This window comes from Lethenteron reissneri, chromosome 21 (genome assembly GCF_015708825.2).
Source record: "Lethenteron reissneri isolate LAM-NWPU_2019-01 chromosome 21, ASM1570882v1, whole genome shotgun sequence".
Lineage (NCBI taxonomy): Eukaryota > Metazoa > Chordata > Hyperoartia > Petromyzontiformes > Petromyzontidae > Lethenteron > Lethenteron reissneri.
In genome coordinates, this window is record NC_083799.1 from 21,451,592 (window position 1) to 21,478,386 (window position 26,795).

At 43.0% G+C, this 26,795-nt stretch overlaps 1 protein-coding gene across 3 annotated transcripts in view; it reads left to right on the forward strand.

Moving 5' to 3' along the window:
- The window catches only part of LOC133345392 (unconventional myosin-Ib-like), a 105,350-nt gene that overhangs the window by 16,611 nt on the left and 61,944 nt on the right, over positions 1-26,795 (forward strand). For all 3 annotated transcript variants that reach the window (XM_061556099.1, XM_061556100.1, XM_061556101.1), the window contains exons 4-6: positions 5,011-5,105; positions 21,621-21,725; positions 25,487-25,533. In XM_061556099.1, coding sequence (XP_061412083.1) covers positions 5,011-5,105; positions 21,621-21,725; positions 25,487-25,533 — 247 coding nt within the window. The remainder of the gene's footprint in view (positions 1-5,010; positions 5,106-21,620; positions 21,726-25,486; positions 25,534-26,795) is intronic.

The following is a 26,795-nucleotide window of genomic DNA, read 5'->3' on the forward strand; positions in this document are numbered from 1 at the left end:
TTTCTTTTCCTCACTGATTGTGTGAGGATTTTGGAATTGTATAACACCAAGACAATCAATTAAATGCACAAAGCGCACGTACCCATGGGCTCTGGCAACACATTCACCACTCCACGAGCCTGCATACGCTTCATGCTGAGCTAAGCGAAGGTTTCACCCAGTGCCTTTCTTGAGGTAGCTAGATTTAGTTCCAGCATGACTGAATGAGTGACTTTACAGAAGGCCGCAATTGGTCTTTTTCACGGGGAAATCACTGAACAGCAACATGGACATCAAATGTGAAATTGTGCAGTGCTCATAATCGATGGTGATCCAGAGCCAGTGATAGAATTCCACAGTCCTCTGACGGGAATCAGTCTTTCCATGAGACAATAATTTCTGACTCTCCACAAAGTGTTTCTAGATTTGAAGCTTTCGTGACTGCAAGGATTCATATTCTTTGGGGGTTTATTTCGCTAAAGTCACGTAGGTAAAAAATGCAATAAAATAAATGAAAACTAAATTAAATCACGACGTTTCGGGCGCAACACAAGCGTCCTTCTTCAGTTGGGGACAACGTAGCGAAAGCACAACCGCTTAAGTGTGTCTAAGAGATGGCTGTGACGAGGAATTATATAGTCGTAAACGCATGGAGCTCAAACTGAAGCCTTGTGACGCAGGGGGCGGAAGTAGATAAGAAAGCTAAGATTAAGCATCCTTTTGTTATGCTGCCGGTGGGGGGGGGGGGGGGGGGTAAATTAGAATGCGCAAGATGAAAAAAACAACGTGTGGTAATGGTGATGGTAGTGTGTGAAGCTGGGGATAACAGACTGGGAATATGGATACGATTATGAAAATAAATCTAAACTGGCTGTCTAGCAGTAAACTGCACGGCAGCTAAAGTTTAACTTGCTTAATTACATCCTTCCAATGATTGCTCAATTGAATCCATCATCTCGGTTGAAGTTATGTCTATGTTTGTATATCTGGATGGCTTCATGGACAAATCTTTGGTAGTATCCAGGAGGCTTGCAGAGTACCTTGGTATCGGAGAACACAATGTCATGAGAACCAGCAGTATTATAACAGTGGTCAGCTACGGCTGAAGAATTCGTCCTGCCATGCTTCAAATCCGACTTGTGCTCGCGAATGTGGTCAGAAATATGTTGTTTCGTTTCCAATCACCACAGGTGCAACTCAGTTTGTAGACACCAGGGTACTGTAAGTCAGGAATGACATCCTTTACGGATGGGATCCGATCACGGATCTTGTGTACTGTACTGAATCGGACCTGGATCTTGTGTTTGTTTAGAATTTTGGAAATCTTTTTGGTAACGCCTGCTATGTATGGCAACGTACATAGCAGAGAGTATCTCTACACAAAGGGCTTATCATTCTATTCAGCCCAGAATTATGATGGGCTGGCTCGACCCGTGACCTGGATTTGAACTCTTATCCTTCCAAGTGACAGCCATGCACTTTAACCGCAGTGCCACTTGGCTCGATGGGCTTGTCCATTAGTTGAGTAAATACCTGTGCTCCCTCCTTTGGCTACTACATGACCGTCTCGATCATTGGCCGCCATCTCTACTAGGGATATGTACTATCCAAGCCCACTGACATTTCTTAGCAGTCAATATGATGCATTTGATTTACGTTTGTAGTAATTTATTTTCATTGTTATTGTATAAATTGGATCACGGAAACGAAAAGACTGAATGTAAATGAATAAGTTGTTCACCATCTCAGGTAGTCATTAAAATAACCAATGGCAATAGAATGACATATTATGGCACAAAGGAGGCTGATTGGTTAGAGCTGTAAAGTGACAGTATGGAATATTCTCAGTATTTGTGTTACTTAGCAGAGCCTCATATATGTATTTTGAACTTATTTCGCACCATACGTAGTCAACCGTGCTAATCGGAGGTGCAGGGGAAGGACAACAAACTAAACACAAAGAGTAGTTCTAAAGAAATGAGTTTCCAATCCAGGTTTAAAAGTGCATAGCTCCAGTGGCTTCCTAATATCGGAAGCAAGAGCGTTCCAGATGGCCACAGAAGTACATCTGAAAGAGCGCGATGCGGTGACCATCTTTGTTCGATGGCCGGCCAAAAGCTGCTGCTGCTGCTGCGAGGATGACCGGAGTTCGCGTGATGGTTTTATGCTCCTTGACGAGATCAGAAACGTATTGTGGTTCATTTATGGCGAGCACTTTGGTGAGGATGGGTGGTTGTAGATGAGAGCAGAGGCACTTTGTCCCTGCCCCACGCCCCCCCTATCTGTGCCCATGCACCCGTGATGCTATAGTTGCGTTTGTGTGCGAGGTGTGGGAGAGTGAGTGAGGAGGGGGATCGTAATCTTCGAGTTGAACGCCTTTCGAGAACTGCGGCACAGATCATTCACGAGCAATCGTTTTTTTCACAGAACGGTAAATGGCACGTTTCACCAATAATTGCGTTACGTGTAATACGTTAATGTTTACGCAAACTATTACTACCATGATTGTTGCGAATAAAACCATGATTATCAAAAGTGTATAGTTACAGTATCAGAGATGGCAGCAATTATGCTGTTCCGTTATTTAGTTTGTACACATTACGTATGTGGTACCGTATTCAACTCGGCACATCAATCTGTTAGTGTTGGTAAAGAAAGTACCACGTTGTGAAAAGGCAGCAATGTTTTTTTTTTAATAACCTGGTTCCAGCCATGGGAATGTGGAATGTACACCTCAAGCTGAGCACCATTAATGGACATGAGCACCGCTTGTTTGACAAAGGACGGTCTTTACATTTGTTTTTAATTGCCTTATTATTGTATTGGTGTATTTTAACTTTTACACAGTAGTTATTTTACGTAACATTCAAAGGCGCAATTATATAAACGCCGCGAAGACACAGTTACACTGAGCTGAGCGTGCACCTCTGCGTAATGGTTGGCAAACAGCATCATCATCATCATCAAAATCAGGTGTGGCGCGTGCCCATTGGGGACACGAGCAGCACAGTGCGTCGACGTGCAGCAATAAAACAACCCAGGACTTCGGCCCCCTACTCCACGCCCCTTCCTGTGGCGCCACTGGCAGCACCACGCACGGCACCGTGCGTCTTTATGGCCGTTGCGTTCTAACACAGGGCCTGGACTCTTGACCTTGGACTTGTCCGGCAAATTCCCCGTGCTATCTCCGCTCGTGTGCAGGGCAAACAAGGGCATAGGCAAGAGCGATGCCTTTGAAATGTCGAGGTGTTCGTTCGGGGCGGGGCGTTGCCAGTAGAACACTTCTCATGGTACCGCGTGTAGGTAGATGACAACTGATTGGGTTGTAATAATTTCCGAGCAGGCCTTAATGCCCTCTCTGGGTTTAAGTGAGACCTGCACAATAATTGGTAGCTTTAGTGCCCATGCATGTCGAGGTGAATTAGTGCCGCTCGTTAAAGAATGGCCCAGGCTCTCAGGAGACCGTAAATATCGTACTTCAAAGATGGCGGTTTTATACGGTTAGAAAGTTTTCTTCCTTCTTCCCATCTGGTAGCGTTAACACGTGCATGCAAAATATCCCACTGCTACAATTGACCCATGTTTTATTTATGAAAGCCTCAAATTTGTGTTATCATACGTGTTGATTTAAGTGAGATAAAAAAAAATCAACATTCATCATGCACTTTCGCTGTTGTCATTGCAAACTTGGATGAACCAAATACGGACGATGAGAAGGTATTGGGACTAAGCTATTTGGGACCACTGCAACAAATCCTTATTCAAGCCAAGTTTTTTTTTTTATTACAAGTAAATTAATAAGTAAATACATGCAACATTTAAGTTAGCTGTCAAGTGCTGCAGTTGCATGAAACACAACATTTGCTAGTTAAAAATGTATTAAAGAAAGTGGTGGAAGAGAACAGGTTGGAGTGCTTTTGGATTTTTTTTTACTTAATTATGAAAAGTAATGCACCAATGTGCCTCCAGAAGACAGTTTTAAATCAGCACTAACTGCTTTGACTTGTGGTTCAGTAACATGGTCATTCGTGAAAATACTGAAAAGTGTATAAGGAAGCTTGAACAGACGCGTACTTGGAATTACATTGAGAGACAGACAAGAACACATGGATTAGAGAACATACGTCAGGCGCGAGAAGGGATACGGCAGATGATTGAATATGCATCGAAGAAGATGTTAACTGGGGAGATGGAGCAATGAAATCAGTTTGTGCAGATACCAGGTGGATTGTTATTTCACAGAATAGTAAGAGGCAGCGGCAGCTTTGAGAGACCTTCGTTCCTGCTGTGGATTGACCATGGTTGATGGTAACTGATGATACACATTCTGCTGTTGTACCGTTATGTCACTGCACATATAAGTCATGTCCGGATCATTACAACCAGTATTTACAAACTCTTTGGTTCTTTCGGTAAAGTCACGTAGGTATAAAATGAAATTAATTAAATCACGACGTTTCGATTGCAACACAAGCGATCGTCATCAGGTGGGAAAACCACAGCAAGAATTTGTTTTGCTGAAGTGGGAGAGAGAGTTGCCGTGGTAAGAGGTATAATATGTAAGAAAGGGGGGAGAGGGAGGGGTGGGGGTGTGGGGTAGGGATAGGGCGAGCGCTGCATGGTGTAGTAGTACCCGGCAGATATGATAGACGACAACCAATACAAAGCAGTTAGGGTTTTAGCAGGTTGATAATCAAATCTAGATTAGTATTTACAAAGTAAGCTGCATTCATACTTACTTTTAGGATTGTGCTGGTGTGAGTATTTTTCTCTTGTGGAAAGAAGCAGCAGTGTCCAAATAAAATCCTCCACAAACAAGAAGCTCGCACTGAATCGACACACATCGATCAGACACTTACTTGCTGTACTGATGCCTCTTTGTCTTACAGGTGAATATCTCTCGTGTTTTAATCTGTTGTGTGATTCACCAATCCCAACCTCTCAAGTCATTGCGTGGTAAGTGTGCATTACCACCATACCTAGAATGAGATGCTCAATTTGCTATGTTGTCTTCTTGTGTTGCCGTGACAGGTTTGCGATTGCTGACGAGGCGTACCGTTCACTTCGTGACGCTGACAAGGACCAATGTATTCTCATCACCGGAGAAAGCGGAGCAGGCAAGACCGGTGAGTCTGTGCATCTGGACCCACGTTGTTGTGCCATTCCAGAGACCTCTTCTGTGTGTCAGGCATTGGAAGGACCATCCATGAATTAGCTGTATGCTGAGTTTTTGAAGCCATTGGAAAACGTCTGGAGTCGCGAGATAGATTCCATTTCTGCCTCCTTCGAAAGCTCGTATTGGGCAATGATTGGCAATCCGATTGGATAGATTGTTCATAATCAACGTTTTTGGGTTTAGATCGCGTTATTTATAAATGTGTCGTAACCCTCCACCACCCGACACGGCCAATCAGTAAAAAATGTGTCACGTTGACAAAGACAAATAGTTCACTGCTTTAGCCCACCGGTGTGTTGAAGCCACAACATTTACAATTTGAGTACGACGTTTCGCTGGTAATTGCAACCAGCATCATCGGGCAATTCTCCAGAATTGCCCGATGATGCTGGTTCTCCAGAATTGCCCGATGATGCTGGTTGCAATTACCAGCGAAACGTCGTACTCAAATTGTAAATGTTGTGGCTTCAACACACCAGTGGGCTAAAGCAGTGAACTATTTGTCTTTGTCAACGTGACACATTTTTTACTGATTGGCCGTGTCGGGTGGTGGAGGGTTACGACACATTTATAAATAACGCGATCTAAACCCAAAAACGTTGATTATGAATAACATTGGTCGCGAAAGCCTACGTGTTAAACTGGATAGATTGTTCTTCGCCGGAGTTACAATCGGGGAATTGCTTCATCTCACGCCCATGGAGGAGGCACTGAGCACCTTCCATGTGATCGTATGACAAGGAGCAGCTCGGCTGTCCCTTTGTTGGATCTTCAATACATTTCTTGTTGGGGGCATCGCAGGCTGACCACATAGCTCACCACTTAAAAATGTTTTGGAAAATAACACGGATTCCTCCCATGTGTTTATAGTATGTTTACAACACCAGCTTTTAAGGGTATATTTTTCAATTAATTGAACATGACGATGGCCCAGAGATTCCACACGTAGTAAATGTGTTGAGGCTTACTCTTTGGTTCTTTCGATAAAATCACGCTGGTATAAAATAAAACAAATTAAATCACGACGTTTTGGGCGCAACACAAGTGCCCGTCATCAGTTGTAAACAACCACAGCAATAAACAATTGCTGAAGTGGGCAAAAAAAAAAAAAACTTCAAATCTCGAATGTATTGAGGCTATTGGCACTGCAAAACTTTTGAACGAGCTTTAAGTCCCTACCGCCCATGCTGGCCTGTGGTCGTTTATAGCCCGTGGCAGTAATGTCACTTCAAGGTGGGCAATAACATCAGGGTTCTATTTTCTGTATTGAATGCGAAAGGTGAAGGTGGTACTGTTCTGTTTCAAACCTAATAAATGCGAGTCTCAACCAGATTATATAGGCGCATAAAGCACCGACTGCTGTAAAACTATATGTAACTGTTGGCTGCATATGATGATTGTAAGTTCTTTGCCAAGGGGCTTCCATAACCAAAATGTCCCAGGGCTAGGTTGTGATTTGGTATTTCCTTCTGTGAAATAGAATCTATGAGTGGCCATTGTTCAAGGGCATGCATTCCTATAATCTCGCAAACATAGACTCCGTGATCACATGGGACTTTCAAAGTCACAAGTGTCTCAGTACTCAAGTGTTCATCCACATTAGCAGCTCTGAGGCAGTGGTAGAATGATCCACATTCTTATGGCGGGAGTCATTCTCTGAAAATATTCTAAATCCTGAGGGGATGAATGACAGGGAGTTAATTTTGCCACCCGATGATTGTAAGTGAAGCTGGCTGTGCCACGGGCGCTACCCAAATGCAATTCGGTCATGTCCAAATTATGTAACAAGCTGGGAAGGCAGTCCACTAAGGGGAACTCCATTTTGTGTGTTGGATTCAACGATATAAAGTCTTGGAAATGCAAAATCGCACGTGCTTAGAGACAGTTATTTACGTGAGGAATGCGCGGTCTATAATCACTCGCTTGCACGCATTTCAACACATTCGCTATTTGTGGTTGAGCACAGAATAACATTTGTTTTACTCGTAAAAAATGCTGTATTGAGAATATGTTGTCACCCACCTTGCCTAAAAGACCATTCACATCTGAGCAATGATGATGTATCTAAGCTGCGTAAAGTTGTTTTTCAATTGGTCGAGGGGATTTGTAATTCCCTTGACAACTTGTGAAATGTCCTCAGACGAACAGATAGATGGATGGACATAGATCCTGGGCATCGCAATATATAGCCTAATGGCTCCCTGAAAAAAGGCAATTTTTGTTACTTTTCTGTGTTCAGGTCTTTTTTTTACTTTCGTGGAACATTTTTTTAGTTCAAGAGGCTACCACGTTAATCACCTCGTGGAATGCAAATAATGATTCAACCACTTTGGGTGGTACCATTAGCCATGACTCTGCGCACATTGCACCCATGTATAGGAATGCCCCCCCCCCCACCGCTTCTCCCGTCTATGATTAGTTGACTAGTTTTCTGCTTGGATAAGTGTTCTGTCCGTGGAACAACGCACTTGCATGGGCCAGTTGCTCAACCCGCACGTGAATAGGTTCGAGAGGAAGCCTCTCGGTCATTCCCCCGCTACCGTTTGCTTTGTGAGAGAGAGCGAGGAGAGACCGAGCGCGCCCGAGTGCGTATGCCGCAATGCCGCACGTGCAGCGGGGCAGTGCTGCAGCCCGCTCATGCGTTGCGTTTGCTTAAATGGGCAGTCAAAGGGCTGTGGGAGCCATTCAGTAAGTGTTTGTTGTGTCACGCACACAGACACAGGGCTTCGCCCGTGCGTGTCCGCGCCACCCTCGGACGTACAGTCACCTTCAGAAGCCGTTCGGGCAGGGAGCGAGGTTACATTTGAGACACTGGGCGGTGTTGTTGCAGGATTCCGATGAAATAGTGTATGTCTGAGAGAGAAAATGAGGCTCATGCAGGATTTCAAAACTAAATGGGTAACAATGCAATCCTTTGCAAAGCTGCACAACTACATACATTTGCTGTGTAATTGGATTTCATATAAACTACGGTAAAGCGAAAACAAATGCAGTGTCGTATACACGTAGGACGGGCATTAAAAAAAAGGCACGGTGGATTCAACAAAAATTTGTGTCGGAAACGCCGAGTTGTTTAGTTACCTTTTACTGAGCACTCTGGTTCAGGTATTCGTATCGTATGTGGTGGATTTCCATTTTCAGAATTGCTTTTAAGGGGCCGTCCATAAATGACGTCACGCGATTTTGGACGAGTTTTGACACCTCCCCCCATCGTCACACGGCGTCACAAAAAGTTAGCCCCCCCCCTTAAATATGACGTCACAAAGCTCTGCACCCCCCCCCCCCCCCCCAATAAATAAATCATGTTTCAAATCGCTTTAAACTATTGTCATTGTAGTGCGTATTTAATGTGGCGCTGCACTCTAATGTTGTAGGAGAAAACATTTATTAATCTATTTAATTAAGTAGAACGTGTTGTCTATACAGTATTTATTTAAAGTTGCGCATTTTGATGTGACGTCACATTTCTCAAACCCCCTCCCCCCTCGTCACACATCGTCACAAATGTTTGACCCCCCCCCCCAGGTGCGTGACGTCATTTATGGACAGCCCCTAACCACATGTTGAAGCAGCTCATCATCCTATTGCCGTATACACATCCACATTTGTGGCTTGAAATGTCCAGTGGGGTTTAATGTTGCAAATTCAGTTGTAATATATCAGGATCGTCGTTGGGCAGTTTTTTTTCTTCTAAAAGCCAGGTAATAAGGTGTGTTTTTCTTTGTTTGAGATAGCTGAGGGATGGAAGATGTTATTGTGCAGGGAGGTGTGGAATCACGTGGTGATGTTTGACAACTCCCAAACTCCTCATTGGGCACACACTTAATAGTAGGTTTTTACCCTTTTAACTGGTACAAAACTGACACCTTTATTCAAGGCATCATGTTTGCAATGACCACAACACAAGTAGTCAAAAAAGCAAACAAAAAGAAGCAACTCTGATAAGGATAATAATATGCACTGTCCTTGAAGTTGATTGGCCCACACCCGAGACGGCTTTCTTTAGAGCCTAGTCCCCATTGGTGTTGGGCCAGATGACACTTGTGTTGTGGTCATTGCAAACATGATGCCTTGAATAAAGGTGTCAGTTTTGTACCAGTTAAAAGGGTAAAAACCTACTATTATATTTTGCCACTGGTAAAAGAGATCTCATAGGGCACACACTTGTGAGGCAGGACCCACAGTGAGCTGACAGTGAAGCTATGGATCTGGGATAATTTGTTGAAGCCTGAATTAAACAAACCAAATTTTTTTCTTTCCAATACTATCTCGATAGATTAAAAATGTTGGGACATTTACGCGTCTTTTAATCTACTTTTGTAACTCTACCTTTCTGTTTGGGAAAATGTTGATCTCATGAGATCACTTGATAGAGTTGAACACTCTACTTGACACAATTACTTTTTTTACTAAGAAATATTTGCCAAAGAGAGACAATTTTACATGTACCACAGAGGAAACTGATCTCTGCTTTGTTAAACGTTTGAGCATAGACGCCATCTCTTGACTTTTCGGACTGAACATTTAATGAGCGAAGCTTGGATCCAGTATGTCATTAAGTGCGAGTGGCTTGGTATACTGTATGTCAATAAAGATGTTGGTGCCATTCACACACAGCTAGAAGCTGTTTGGTTTACAACAGTGACAATGGTTTACATTGATCTGACCTCTTAGTAATATTATGGGAAAAAAAACACCCTGAAGTCCTGGACTCAGTAAATTGTCCTTGCGACTTTCGCCAGTTTGCGGTACCCAAAGAAGAACCCATTGAAGTGTACAGAAAGTAAATTTGAATGGAGGCTGTAGTTTTTTGGACAGAAGGGCAATTTGAGCAGTGTAGTGTGCATTGCTTTGAGATTTCCGTGCCTTATGCATTACCCGCTCCAACAAAATGTCTCTGCAGGGCGATGCTCACAGCGGTGATATTTTGACAGTGACATATTGACGGCAAGCCCTGCGCATTCAAAAAGAGTGAAAGTAGTTTCTCACTCAAATTACTCGGGGGAGGGGAGGGGGGGGGGTACTCACCTCCTGCTCACACTGGGGGAAATGTAATTAATTTGAGCGGGTCGATTCACTTGATAGCTTTTGACCTCCCACAAAGAGGTGCTTTTTTTTCAATCCTGGAGAGGTAAAGGGGCTGGCTTGACCTCCGACCGAGGATTGAACCCTCATACTTCCAAGCCAGAGAGCCATGTGCTTTAACCACAGTGACACTTGGCACAATTGTCCATTGCATTGCTTGACAATGTCCGTCATTGGTTAGGTGAAAAGAACGATTTACTCGAAACGGAATGAGTCGGAGTTCATATTTTATTCACAAGGCCGAAGAATCGCAATGGTGTGTTGGCTCATTGCTGGCATTATATGCAATTAATTCTCTCTTAACCACCGGGCCACTTTGATGAACATCTGTATCGATGGGCAAATATTTCCATCTTGCACATGAGGGATTAGCTCAAAATGATGAAATCAAGATTGCGATAAAAATGTATCGTGCACAATCCAGCAATAGATCAATGTGTAGTATGATATTTCAATATTGTCCACAATTGGCCGCTGGATGTAGTGGTGAATGCTTTTAGTTCAGCAGCTCTGAGGTGGTGTTAGAGAATATTGTCAAATGCAAGGGACAAGATGCTCTTCTGCTGTGCCATAAGGTGTCTCTCGGTGACAGTCCAGCAAGTAGGTTACTGATCTATGAATAGCACGAATGTCTTCCTCCCCCCCCTCTTTTGGGTATTCTCTGGGCATTAGGGGTGAAAATATTCACTACCCATCGACGCATTGTCGTGATTAGATTCAAGAATTGATGATATTTGTAACCATTGTTCTGAACGGTAGTGGCTGCAAGAGGGATGCAAACCAATTGACTACTCTATTTACCCAAGAATGTCAGTGTGTAACGCGCGTGACGTCACTCCACGTCGACCAGCCACCCTTATTAATAATCCTCCTAATGGACGCCCCCCTCCATTAATAATAATTAGCGGGTGACATCACTCCACATGGGGGGGGGGGGGGGCGAGGCGCTTCGTCCCCCCTCATCAACGTCAACTTAAAACCCTCTCTGCAAAGGCAGAACCCTCACGTCACGTGATCTCCGTAACGCTATTGAGATATAGAAGTAAAAAAGACGTCATGATGAACAAGGGATTATTACCTTAAAATGAAATAGGTCTGTGTCACCGCAGCCTTACAAACTGCACACGAATTGATGCAATTAATATCACGTCGCGGTCTGCTTTTTGCTTGCATGTTTCAGATTTACTGCAATACACCCATCCTTGGACGGGCTAAATGCTAGTAAAATATAACATACGAATCAGAAAACATTGGTTCTTAATCTCATTCTTGTATGCATCCATGAGATTAAGAATGTATATTGATGAATCGATTCCATTGGGAATCATTCGTATTTTATTCAAATAGCAATATTACTCAGTGATTTGGGCAAAACATCCAAAGAGGGACCGTTCTGCAAAGCTTGTTTGATTGGGAGGGATAGGTGATGTTAAACATAAAACCTATGGAGAACTATAAAGTGATGTGGAAATTTTTAATGAGAACATAATTAGAATTAAAATTAAAATGCTCCAGTTGAACACATTTTATTACAAATAAAATTTCTGAAATTGAATGCTGTGAGTGATTAATTGAGTTTAGGACAACTTTACGGCTTTGGCAATCACCCACCAGGAGGTAGATGGTGGCAGTCTGGTAATGTTATTTTTGCAATGTGGCTACTTATGTGAAAAAACATTGGTTTCGATTGGACAGTATAAATGCAGACATTGTATGAGAACACGTTGGCTGCACACCGCGCGCGGTAGGACACGTTGAGTTAGAGTCGTTGTCACTCTTCTCAGCAAGACTGATGCTGTAGCACTGCAGGAGATGGAGGGAAATATTGCACAATAAAGAATAAAAATTACATCACATGAACGTTGATGCCAACACAAACTTTGCACGTGCACCAAGTTTTAAGATGGCAATTCAACACATTTTCCTCGAAAGTGTCACCCCATTGGAAATTAGGCTGTTGATTTGTGTTACGCCAACCGTTGTACCAACATTATGGTCATTTTTCCTCCTTATTATTTTTACGTGAAAATTTTGATTCATTTGTTGTATTTATTGTATTTGAAAGACTTTAAAAGGGTAACATTGTGAAACAAATAAATGTAAACAGCCTGAGCAGTAATAGCATCAACATGGGAAAAACTTCATCCACCAGCAGATAGACACACATCTCTTGGAAACCTTTTTAACATTTCATAACTTAGCAACTTTTACCCACGTTCTATCAAATATTTCCTATCATGTTAAAGAAAACAGATATAGGTGTGTCCTCTGTATTATAATGCTTAATAGTGGACCGTGCTTTCATTTGAAATAAGGAATGTTAGAATGATGGGATTACTTAACATACCTTTATTTTGACTCAACCAACTCCCAAATGTTAGTCCGTCAGACTTCGCTTTGCCTGCCATTGTAAAACAAGCACCGTTTTTTTTTTATTGCCGTGACCCTGGTACAAAAGACCAATCTTATCACTTTCCGAGAATTAGTGCTGAAACAAAGGCTTGCCATTATATATCTCTATGGCCTGTGCACTCTTAGTCGCTGTTTTGGAATCAGCTCCCATTTCTCATCTATCTGCTTTACTGGGTTGAGTGGTGCATGCAGTTAACCTCGCACGACAATGCATGTACAGCATGTTGAACTTCTTTCGCACCGTACGTAGCCAGCCGTGATAATCGGACGTGCAATGTCTCTCGACGTGTGTTGCCTAGTAGCGAGACAACACGTTGCCTGTAGCAAGTAGATTTCAGACCTGTTTGTTGAGTTTTAGTATCCTTTCCTCAATGAGCACTTGCGAGTGTTCTCAACGCACTCCAGTTTTTTTCCCAGATGAAGAATACAAACTCAGAACCCTCCTGAAAGCAAACATCAGATCCTCATTGAAGTGTTGTCCCTGCATGATGCACCGATCTTGCCTCCAGTCTTCGGATGAGAGGCGTGCACGACCACGGCTCAGCATTGTATATCTACTGCTGCAAGGACACGGTGTCTGCAAACTTTTGGCATTGAGCCTAATCCATATTGGAGCTGTCGGGTCCCACGGTACAGACACGTGGCATTGCTCAAAACAAAAGATAAATTGCACTCGATGCATGGAAATGGAGGCAATTTCACAGGGATCAGGAAGCATCTGTTTGAATCAGCTGCTTAATTATAAGATATTCCTACATACTGTACCTGCGATTTAAGGGCCTCACTTCAACGTGAAGTTTTTGAATTGGTATCAATGAAATATAATTTCCTGTCAATTATCCAAGGTTGACATTTCCACTTATAATAGGTGACATCAAAAGGAAGGGAACGAATAAATATATCATGACAAGGTTTGCACAAATATGGAGGACAGGAGTTGCAGTATTAAAATATGTTGAAAGTCATTTTACCAAATATGTTGACTAGTTCTTATCAATAGCGAGTTGCACTTGGCATGCATAATAACTTCAACAAAGGTTGCAGAAGCAGCAAAGCACTTTATTTACAGCAGAGATACACAATGTGGCGAGATGTTAACTACCTCGCCTGGTATACAGGAGGTCGTGGGTTTGATCCCGACCTTGATGCCTCTCTATATTTGGAGTTTGCATGTTCTTGTGGTTGTGTGGAATTTTCTACGAGTCATCTGGTTTTTACCTCCACATTTATACTATAAACATGCGTTTATGGTATTTGGCTGCTATAAATTTGCACGTGAAAAAGCCACTTAGTTTAGCTATACTTTATGACCAATATGCTTTGGAAAAAGCACAATATAGCTCAGTGGGCCTTACCTGATAAAATAAAGATATATATTTTAAAATGAGTAAATAAAATTAATATGAACACAGCCCAAGTGCAACACTCCTGTGGGCAGCTACCCAACTCAACGAGGCGGGAGCAGTGGTCAAATCTTTAAATGATGAGAAAAACCTCACCATAACCGAATAATAGTGCAGGCTGGACAACCCTGGGAGCAGTCACATCGTGGTGCTGTACACTTGCAGGCAGTGCAGGAGCAACACGACGTCATTAGCGATGTTCGTGCTGCACATGCGGATGAAGCTGACATTGTGGAAAATTTATTGCAAAGGGCCACAATAGTCAGTAACCCAGATGGAATTTATGACAAAGACCATAAAAGTAACCGCTATTGAACAATTTACCTGCACAATTGTCTGCTGCAGGTGTGTATGCTCAGGATGCTTAACCACTCACTTGTAACAAAAACAATGTTGCATACAACTATTTGAAATGTTTTTTTCCTCAAATTAATGATTTGTTGTTGGATAAAGCAGTTTTCCCATAATTGTACAAAGTGAAATCGATCCAGGACAATTTATCTTACACCACAAAATAACGTTGGTTAACCTGCCACTCGCATCTGATCTTCAAAACATTTTACCACCCAGAGTAGCAAAGACAATCTTAATTGTATTGCCTATCAACGCACAAAGTTGGGAAGCAATGAGTATTGTAGAACATACATAACAGGTCAGGCAAATCCATTCAGTCTGTGTACAACATTGCCTGTAGCCATGGTTTCACTCGCTTGTTCACCTATAATGATTGCCTCGTTGTTGACTGACAAAGCAATAAAGCATTCAACGCCCTTTCATTTCCTTTCCAGCAGATGCTTAGCTTCAAATGAAATGAGATCATGTTACATTGCATTTGTAGAGCCGTTTTAATTTTGGACAAGGCTTTTTAGGTAAGCATGTTGAGTAGGAGTAGAACCTCATATTCCAGCATCACATCCGGCTGTCTTGACCATATGACCTCCCACGACTAGTGCTGTATTCGTGCATGTTATGCAGGGGCGGTTTCTTCATTAGGGCGATTGGGCGACGCACCAGCAATGTCATTCAACCACAGAGTCACGCTAGCCGTCACTGTGCCTCTGGATATAGTCCAATCAGCGTCATGTCACGTTCTGTGGAGTACCGCCTCTTTTTGGGCGATTTCACTCCGGCTGAGAATTACATTCAAAGATGTTTTTTTTCGAACGGGGGCGCTGCAATGCATTCTCTATGGCTTCCGGGAGGGCTCGCCCTAACGTGCTTACGTCATCATACGTAAGCACGTTTCATCCAACAATATAATTTGTCGCCACCTAGTGGAATCTTTAATAAAAGAAACTTGAGTGGATTGTATTAATAGTGAGTATAGAAACACACAAGATGTATTGTAAGAGTCACTTTATTTTTCATTAATATTAAAGAAGTGAAGTTGCCTTTACATGCTTAAGCTGTTAATTTATCCATTGCATGGGTGGACCTTATCCTTATCAATCATCCAGACATTTGCCCCCCCTGAGAGAATTTAGCAGGAGCCGCCACTGATGTTATGTATGTACAGTATTCACTCGTTATTCGCAAGGTATATGTTCCAGCGATGTTTGTGAATAGCACATTTCGCAGGTAATTTATGATTACCTTAAGTAAACACGTAAATAATCTATTAAATACATGAGGATTAGCATATTAACAGATGCTTCTCAAGCTTCGATAAGCTCTCTATCTCTCTCATCATTTTACATTTCAATTTAAATCACAAATCCAACTTTTCGCGTGGAGTAATGTATTTTAATTGTGCGTGCATGCGCTCACTTCCAAGCAACAGCGCAGGATTTTCCCATGTTTAAAGTGGCTGAACTTTATTCTATCGAGTAACCTATTTGCGTGGTGTAACTGTCATTTTATATAGTTGTTCACTTTTCCAACCTTTTCATGTATCCGACTATAACTGAGTAATGTTTGAATTGTCAGTGGTGGTTGACCAATAGTGCCACATGAATGTGGAATTTCACCACAGGCCCAAGCTTGCCATGTGAGATGAGCACCACCCCATGCCCACTTGAGCCAATACATCATTTTGCTTTTTCTAATGCAGTGTTCTATGATACATATTTGCAGTTCTTTTGAGTTTTAGAAACTCTTATTTTGAGTCGGTGATCTATGAAGATTCTTTCTCAGGAGGAAGCTGCCGCAGTGTAATGGTTATAGCACATGCGACTTCTAATCCAGAGGTCGCTGGTCATATCTCAATGCTTGGCAGTTGAAAGTTCCTTAAATACCCCTATCTCTAGTCCACGCAGTGGTATAAATCAGGGGTCCCCAACTCCCGGGCCACGGACCAGTACCGGTCCGTGGCCTGTTAGGAACCGGGCCGCACAGCAGGAGGATGTGAGAGCGGTGAGTCCTGCGCGTGGAACCCGCCCCATGATTTTATTATTGACCACTTCCGTCCGCGCCTCTTTCCCGCTCTGCGCACTTGTCTCGGTCACAGTTTTGGTAAGCCCCACACAAGCTCCAACCCCTAGTAGCCAAAATGAGTAAAAAACAAACGTAGCTGGTGAGCTTCTTTGAAAAGGGGAAAAGACCCAATGATGAAACCCCCCCCCCTCTCCCCAGTCCGTGAAAGAAATTATCTTCCACGAAACCGGTCCCTGGTGCCAAAAAGGTTGGGGCCCACTGGATAAATGGGTACGCCACGGTTAGTTTATCGACATGGTCATGTTTGGTGGGATAAAGTGTGGGTATTCGTACCTTACAAGACATCTGGGCAATGTGGAACTGTAGGCCAAAATCTAAATACCCTCTAGAAAGGCCCCTCCAGAGCTCCCTATAATGGAGGCCGTTCCACCAGTAAGTCTCGTTGTTCGGTTAAGCTCGCAATGAAAGATGCAACTTATTGCTTGCAGTATTTTCAAAAGTTATTTGTACAACAGCATGCAAGAACAGAGGTAAAAACAAAGCAAGTTCATTTTGTCACGTTAATTTGTTTTAGAAGCTTTCTATAACCAAAAAAAAAAATCACAAACGTGTGGCTATCATCTCTCCAGATTTCAGTGGAAGCTGATCTCTATGACAGAGCAGCGTCGCTCATGCGGAACTAAGTTCACATTCATACATTACGCCGGTGCTCAGCGAACCAGTGGTCCCGTTAGCCGTCACTACTGGCGCGGGCATTGGAATCGTTGTCGACTTGCTAATGGCCCTCTGCGCGTGCTATGACTTGCATTTTACTATTGTACTTGGGATACCGTAAAAGTGTGGTCTTTCAAATATTTTTTGGATTGTAGAGAGTGATTCAGACGTGTTGCTTTGGTTCTCTTTGATCTTTTGCCAGTTAAACTATTCACCATTGCACATGATAATCTATGCTGGTTCACTACCACTGCCAATCCTATGCGATGTTTAGATCTTTCAAATGTGCCCCTGGAGGATGGTTAATTGGTGAGTCTTTTCCTTCAATGGATTATGCACCGCACGCATGTAAACATATTTACTATACACGCTCCATGGGATAGTATCACTCAGACGTGCGCGTATTTATTGCAGCAACTTTGAGGAATAAAATGTGAACTAATTGATAACATATTGTTGCACATAGAGCTGGAAAGTAATCGATGACCTTTGTTGTGGTCGATTACTTGGGCCCCTTTAAGAATGGCAGCCCGCCACACATCACGCCTCATCAAAGGCAGGAGACCCCTACAAGCCACGTCCAGCGTGAGGCTGCTGATGACATTGGCAAGCGCTGCCTAACACCTCCCATCCAGTGGCACATGTGGGAACAGAGGTGAGACTTTTTTCCCCAACAATTTTTGTGTTGTGCAATTAGTCAAGTAATCGAACCAATAATTGATAGTTTAATCGATTACTTAAATAATCGGATATTTCCCCAGCTAGAGTTCGAAAGAAAATTAGTATATATTTTTTGAAGACCTCTAGTATATAGTTAAACTAATTTATTTGTGGTCTATATGGTGTTTAAACTGTTTTGCATGCTTGCTTTTAATGGCCCTGCTCAATATATTTTCATGTTTAGTACCAGTTGTGTCATTTGCAACAGCAATTAACACATTCTTGCGGAGGGAGCTGGTAGGAACGTTGCGTTGCTCGGCCAATGGCCAGGGTCAACGGCGGCGTGGTGTATTCCGCAAATATGGCCGACTGTGAGGGCGGGCACAAACCGGCGTGAGTAGGTTAAACGTTGAGTTTCATAAGGGCACCACGGGGTGACCAGCCCCTCCCCACCCAGCCCCACCCCTCCCAACCCCCACCCAGCCCCACCCTCCCCTCCCCACCCAGCCCCTACCAGTATAATTGTTGCATGTGAAACAATGAACCTCTGCCATGCATTTATAAAATCACCAGGGCTGTCCAATTTAGAATTTCACTGCAAATGTGTACCATGGGCGTGGCACAATGTGGCCTCTGTTTTGATCAACAATGCTGCAGACGTTTTGCCCACGTTACAGCGATCTCCCATAACGTTGGACAGGCGGCTATGCAATTACGCATCTAATGCCCTCAAGCTGGTCTCATGACAAGCATAGGATCCACATCCTCTCAGTCGTTCAGTGTAATTGACTGATGGGTTTTATGCACACACGACTTTATGTTTAGGTTAAGCTGAGCTTGGAACTTGGCCAAGTATTGCATGTCCCATATGCTGCCACAGCCTTATTTGACTCTGAGCTCGTCTTACTATGGACGAGGGCTGTTTATTTTGGAAGGAAACCAGCTGAAAAAAAATGTGAATTAATTTAATTATATTGCAACCCTTATAACTTTTCCAAGAATGTTTTCCTCAGTGATAGTTGAAGGTAATCATGTTGAATAATATTATTGTTGCACTGAGTTTAATCGTTCTGCTTAAGCATTGCACTTTCTGCAAGATCCATTCTTTATACAGTAACTAGCTGTACTACCCGGCTTCGCCCGGGACTTGGAACCACCACGCCCGGTCTCCTTTGTATCCCCAGTGGCGATGTTCTCACACCACAGCAGTTATTTGTTTGAGGCTGAGTCGACCTAGGGGAGGCCCAGGACCGGTTAAAATAATCGTCACCGGTGGTGGCCGTGAGCGGGAATCGAACTTGGGTCGCCGGGTTTGGTAGCGCGGCGCGCTACCTGCTACACTACAATGCGTTACGCTTCCACGTGCGCGGGTCACGTGACAGATGTGACGTCACAGCTCACTTGCCGTGCAAAAAATATCTGCATTATTGAGCCCCCCCACCCCCAAAAAAGTGTATTTTTTATAATTTGTGCATGGTGTACAGTCTGGAAAGTACCCACATGGCAAATTTCAAGTTTGTTGCATGTCGGGAAGTACGCTAAACATTTTGAACAGACACACATAATCACAACTTATATATATGGAGATAACCTTCTAGGAATCTATTGTGGGCACCTGTGTAATTATCTATTAAACATTCCCTTGAAGCTTTCAGAAACACTAGGGCCGGGAAGTGTGTGTTTTGACAGGCATTATTTTTGCCAGTCTTCTAACAGCAACGGATTGTAACAAATGCAGGTGATGTCACAACTACAGGAGTGTCTGTGTCATTTCCATTATTTATAGTGATTCTGGGTGTTCATGGTCTCCTCTGCTCCATAGTCCATTTTCTTGTTTCTCTCACCTCGCCTCACTCATGATTCCTTCTCTTCACATGCCTCCCCCCCACACTCCCCTCAAAGCCACATTCCCACTCAGCCTCCCGCCCCCTCTGCACCCATAGCCCACTCTCCCGGAGTTATGGAACCACATGGGACCTCAGACATGCCTTTATCTAACCCTTGCACTGGGGTAAAATTTCAGTGTCTATGGCAACTTTGGTATTGGCTGGGTCTACCCAAGAGAGGCCTTATATGGTAACATAGAGGAGGGTGATCAATGCAGGGCCAACAGAACTGAGGCTTTCTTTCACAGCATTGATTTTGTTTAGATTAGTCAGCTGCCCGCATATAATATAGTGATGCATACATGCTCATTTTTTCTCTCCATTGCAACTGTTTTTAACAATGCTAATAGGGTTATTGTAACAGAAAGTTTTTTTTTTTATCTGAGCTTAACTGACAAGTTAAACTTTGGTTGTGTTTGAATTCCCACTTACGAGTGACTGCAAAACAAACGAGTGATATGCACTTTGCTGCTTTGTTGACTGAAAAAAAACATCCTCGACTTCAGCAGCATAATTGAGATTCACATTCTTACAACATTTTCATAAATGTTAAAATAAGCAGTGTCGGTTAATTATAAACATAAACAAACATCGTCCTTCAGAGAGGTTGGAGATTGATTAGCGTGATGAACTGAAGCATGCTCATTACTGATGAGAGGTTCAATGCTGACTTACACACAGATGCACTCTGCACTCAATATCCGCACCACAGTGAGTGCAGCAACACGGAGATTACTCTTTGGTTCTTTCGGCAAAGTCACGTAGAAAGAAATAAAATAAAATAATAATAGAATACGACTTTTCGATTGCAACACAAGCAACCATCATCAGGTACAAATGAGTGAGAAAACAAACATAGTAAACTTGGAAATATAATGCAATACAACACAGAGAGTTGGCCAACACAAGAGTCAACACCCCACCTGGTTGATTACGTTCTTCCAAAGATTGCTCAATTTGAGAGAGAGACAACACATCGACACGGAGACACACAGACATACACACGCAGAGAGATATTATCTCTCTGTTTGTCTCTGTGTGAGTCTCTCTCTGCAATCGAAACGTCATATTCTATTATTTAATTTAATATCTTTCTACGTAACTTTACCGCAAGAACCAAACAGTAATTCCTGCAGTCACGAAAGCTTCGAATCTAGCACAGAGATTGTTTGTTCCAGAGGAAGCCCTTTGTTGTTTATTGGTTGTTTTACAAGTTAATAGAAAGCAGACAACTTAAATGCTGAAAACAAATCTTGCATTTATATTTTTTTATCCAGGATTTCTCGAGGATTAATACAGATTTTGATTCTGATATATATATCTGTAGTGAATTATCATAAATTATTCATGCTGAGACAGGTCGACACTTTTTTATGTATTGACCCATCTAGAATATTCAGCCTTTGAAATCACAACTGCTTGTGTTATATTGCGTTGCCTGCAGTTGGATGTGGTTTTTTATATTGGGTGTTGTTGAGGCTTCACAGAGCATCTGATCCCATCTCTATGCCCTAACATTGGATTGTCAAGCAGAAGGGCAAATCTTTGAGTCCTGTGGCATTGACCAATCAAGGGGACTTAGGATTTGGATCACTGTCGGCCCGATTCACATTGAGTTTGTTTTCACGCTTTCATGGGATTCTATCTTAAACCGAAAATTTCACAAAAAGATTCTACCAAATTCATACAGTTCATGGCCCATGGCTTGACAGAAGCCGCTGCGAGGATGACCGGAGTTCGCGTGATGGTCTATGCTCTTTGACGAGATCAGCAAGGCATTGTGGTTAATTTGTGGCAAGCACGTTGTGTGTAATGAGTGCGACCTTATAATGTATGTATGTTGAACTTCTTTCGCACAGTATATGGCCAACCGTGCGAATAACAAACTTGCCAAAGGAGCTCGTTGTGGGCGGATGTGCGTCTGTGTTTCAGAGGTCAGCAAGTACGTGATGTCTTACGTGGCTGCCGTGTGCGGTAAGGGCGAGGAGGTGAACAAGGTGAAGGAGCAACTGCTGCAGTCAAACCCGGTCCTCGAAGGCAAGTCCACGCACACGGTTCCCAACGTACCCGTCAGCATGGCGGCACGCACCATGGACCTGGACTGTATATGTACACCATTGGAACCTCCTTTGCCAGTAGCAAAATATGACAATTGGTTTTTTTACCCTTTTATCTGGCAACAAAACTGACACCTTTTTTTTACCCCGAGCTCTCATACTCTGATGGTGCATTGTCTTTGAGTTGTGCACCTTTTGGCGTCATCTGGTCCAACACCATGTGAGACTAGGCTCTAAGAAAAGCTGTCTCGGGTGTGGACCAATCAATTTCAAGGACAGTGCATACATTATCAGAGTTGTGTTTTTTGTTTGCATTCCGACCGCAGGTATTGTGGTCAATGCAAACATGACTCCTTGTAAAAAAAGGTGTCAGTTTTGTTGCCAGATAAAGGGGTAAAAAACTAATTGTGTATATGTACAGTACAACTTCGCATATCTGACCGTCACATGTCCATACTAAGCAATGGATCGCCCCCCTCCACGCATTGAAGTATTTGTCCATGGTGGTATAACTGTCATGTTCCATAGACGTTCACAAACGCAGCCATTTACATGCAGTGGTGTGTTCTTAGTTTCGCGTGCAGTCACTTTCAAGCAGTTTGCGCTTCATTTTTGCCTGCTAACCTTTTTGTGTATGGTGGTGTAACTGTAATTTTCGATAAATGTTCACGTATCCGACATTGTTGCTTATCCACCTATACCCGTCCCCAGGCAGTCGCACCTCTGATTAGCATGGTTGGCTACGTACGGTGTGAAAGAAGTTTCAGCAGTACATACATTACAATCGGGTCGCATGCCCGATGTTATGTCAGTAGGGACAGAGTGGATAGCAGAGTCAACATGGATAGCACTGTTGTACATATATGGGATTCTTACCACATGGGGCTAAAACAGAATCAGAATGTTTATTTGGACTGGAGGAATCTGATAAGCTATGAAGCTCTCTTTTACAGATGTCCAGTCGGGGTGGGTCAGCAATCCGGTATGGACGGGTTAGCAAAAACATTAAATTCTCAAAACCTGAATTCATTAAAATTTAATTTTATCATAGCACAGTGTCCTTTTCATCATTTTTATAACTTGGTCTCTTGACGAATGTATTGCATCTCCAAGGGTTCTGACAATGTATTTATTTAATGTCCCCTTCCTTATTCTCTTCATCTCTAGAGGGGCTTTTTAGAGCTTCCCCTACTTGGCAGGGAGGGGGGTGGGGGCGGCGGCCCTCCGGCCAACAGTGACTTGAGCGAGAAATTTCAGCCCTGCACTTTTACCTTTTTATCCACCTTTACTCTTTTCAATCAATAGAGTAGTACAGTATTTCCAGTGACCCTAACGAACCGCTCCTGAGCTTTGTGTGCAAGTGCGAGAGCCCTCCAGTGTATTGGCCTCTGAACCCTTGACTTGTAAGGCTGGGCCGTCTTACAGTTATATGGGGCATCAGCGACGCATCGCTCAGTTTGAGAGCTGATGCCAGGCTCCCTTTTGTCCCCTCGCTCTGCTCGACTCTGGAATTCGCTCTTATCTATTGCAACTCTGCGAGGGCTGCAGATTTGCTGGCAGTTTGGTATTTTGGGCCTTTGGCTCTGTGCTCAACAATCGTGTTTAAAACTATAATCCACAACATATGCTTCCCTGTTATATTCAGATTCCAAAGAACACAGGATGAGATGTTACTATCCTTTGTGCAAGCACTTCCAAGAGTTAATGAACAGTGAGCCTGGTGAAATTTGGGGAGCGCATCGTCAGTAGTGACCCTTTGGTTCCTAGGGTGTTTCGGCCTTTCATACTATACACCCTCCCCAAAGGCGGCCAGCGACAGGGTGATCAATCCTACGCTTGCGTCCCATTCCCAATTAGTCATAGGAGTTGCCCATGCTATTTAGATGTACATGTTTTAATATGCCCAGCAGTGAGATTAACGTATTTGATATTCAATTATGCATGGGCAATTGCGGTGTTCTGATAAGGTGTTCAATACAGCCAGCAATTTATTTGCTTCATCGCATGGTATCAGGTGTTGGTAGTATGGAAAAGATACAAATTCCCATCACACCACTTTAATTTTAATTACAAGTCTATGAACAATACCTTTTTGTAAGTGTTGTGAAAATGTAAGTATAACACTGCACGGAACACCTGGATTGATGGCGTCCTCAATTTACCGTGGAAATAATAAATTTGGTGGGGGCTACTGCTCGTGTTTTAAATTAGCCGAGTCGTGCAGGAGATGATGCTTCATAAAAGTGGTTATTGTGGTGGCTGCGTGGGTCACAACTCTCGCTGTGTGCTGCATGTGGTGCCCTTTTATAGCCCAGGGGCATAAATGTGAACCAAGTTTCTGCTGGTCTCTAGCAAGGTCATTTTCCTGCAACTTCCTCATACTTCTCTCATCTCATTGTTGTCATCAATGATGTCATGAATTCTGTGTCGGTCCTGTTTTTAACCAAGGGAATGAGCGATTATTGGCATTTAACTTAAGTTAATTTAGATCTTTCATATCAAAGCAGGTACTTGTGTTTGAAAGATTAACTTGGGAGTCCTGTTTTTATTTTCAATTTCAGCTCATCACAAATGAGCTTGATTGCAAATCATCTTTAAAAAAAAACATTGCCACATCTGTTTTGCCACTGATTTCAGTCCATATATTTTTTTTTTATTTAAGTAGATGAAAACACCCTGTCAGTTAAAATTGTTTAAAATTAGATACATTATTATACAAATAATTTCAACCCATTGTCAATCCACTGCTGGATGAAGGCCTCGCCACGCCAGGTCGGTTGTGCAGGATGTTTGACCGCACTCCACCACGCTGATCAGTGCAGTTTATAGTGCACTGTGCCAATAACTGCACCACCACTCCCTCCATATTTAGTTATGGATAGCTTAAAACATAATTGCAGTTACCCACCTACTGGACAAGTAAAAGGGCTAAAGTCAAAACACATTGACAAAACATGACAATGGAGCACTTTAGCGTTGCATTTAGTGTGAATTATAAGCTAGTGGTGGAAATTCCACATTCCTATGACGAGGGCTATCCAGATGACAACCAATGTTTATTTCCCGAAAATTGATACTGAACTGTATTGGCCCCGGAGTGATGATAGGCTGAGTGAACCCAAAACCAGTCTTTTAACTTTTGAACTCGCAACCATCCAATTGTGAGAGGCTCACTCTATCACTGATCCACCACCTACCATTGCCAACAGTTCCACAGTATTCAAATCTCACATCGTCACTGTGTGTGTGTGTGGCCACTGTTTTCCAGCGCATCTGTGGTTGTGCATGAATGCCTTTTTCAGGTTCTCGATTTGTTTTTTTCGGTAAAGTCACGTAGGTAAAGAATTAAAATAATAAAATCACGACGTTTCGGGCACAACACACGCGTCCTTTTGCAGGTGGGGACACACTTAAGCGGTTGTGCTTTCGCTACGTTGTCCCCACCTGAAGAAGGACGCTTGTGTTGCGCCCGAAACGTCGTGATTTAATTAATTGTAAGCCTTTTTCAGGCCCTAGCATCGCCATTTTCCAGAGCCCCACACACTTGTCTCTCGTGCGTGCACGCGTGTGTGTGATACACTTGGGAGGAGGCAGCTTGGTTATTGTACCTGCCTTTGGATTCTGCTACGCTCGCACGCCAGGTGCCACCTTTGCACTTTGCTAACGGCCACGCCTAGCAACTACCTGGCGCCTATGCTTTAACGACATGCAAGGAATGTTTTTTTTACTGTTGTTTTACAGCGTTTGGAAATGCTAAAACCATCCGTAATGACAACTCTTCGCGCTTTGTGAGTATGCCACAATGCATCTGCACACACGCACACCGTTACCCTTTTTTTATTACAAGGTTTCAAAAATAAACTCAGAGTGAATGTACGGCAGTTCAGCTCGCGGGACATGCTCCAAAACTGGCTTTAGAGACTTTTTAAAACTAACAACCACACGTGAATACATGCAAATTAGGAGACTCATAGCATCTGGGATGCCATTGGTCAGAGTGGTTACCATGGACTTGTCTACTTGAGACATTAAACATTGCTTATCGCCACGATTAATGTACTAAGATGCAGTATCATTTCGAGGCTGTGTAAATCGTAATTGTATTGAATTAGCGGGTGGACCTCCCAGGTCACTGACATTAAAAAAGATGTGGGGCAATGGAGGAAACCACCCCTCTTCCCCAGCGATGTATCCACCACAATCCACCAATGGCATTCAAAATGCTCGAGTCTGCTGCTAGACTTCACCTCCATGAGGGTTGCCTTGGCAGTCAGCCTAGGCACCGTGCCCTCTGGCTGCATAATTATTTAGCCTGCTGATGCACCAGCTTTTACATATTTGCTTGGAGTTGATGTCACTTTTATACTACAACTGCACGTCTGTCATATTGATACGATATAAGCAGTTTTCATCCAAATTTCTGAATGAAATGTACACTTTAAATACGTTATACCTAATTTTCGTGTCATAAAATACAGCTGCCCTACCATGGTCCACTGCGATTTAAAGAGCTCTATATAATATTTGTCTATTTTCTACATATGCCTCTAAAATATATTTCAACCTTAAGCTGTATTATTCTGGCTATGATTATCAATCATACTCAACAGGGGGGCTTAGCATCCTTTCTCAATAAGCAGCGGTGTACATTGAGGGTCTGCCCAAAAAAAACCCATAGACTGGAGGTGCACAGGTTATTTGAAAAAATACATTTGACCACTGAGGCATAGAAAAGTGCTCGGTCAGTCGAGCATCAGGTCCTGCCAGGGGATGACCCCTGAAGATGTCACCACATACATACTTTTGGAGTCACCTTAATGGTATTCACTTGGGCAACGCTAGAAGGTTATTTTTTCACGAGTCATTCCACTAGTATATTTTAATTGTCAGCTCTCTGGGCCCAATGAAGTCATGATTTGGTGATTTGTTGTGTACTGGGACCATGAACTCGCAATATTTGAGAACTTGGTTTAATGTCATGTGGTTATTTGGATTAGCACCTGGCCTTATTAAAATTATGTATTCTTGTTTACCCAGTAAAGCCTCACTG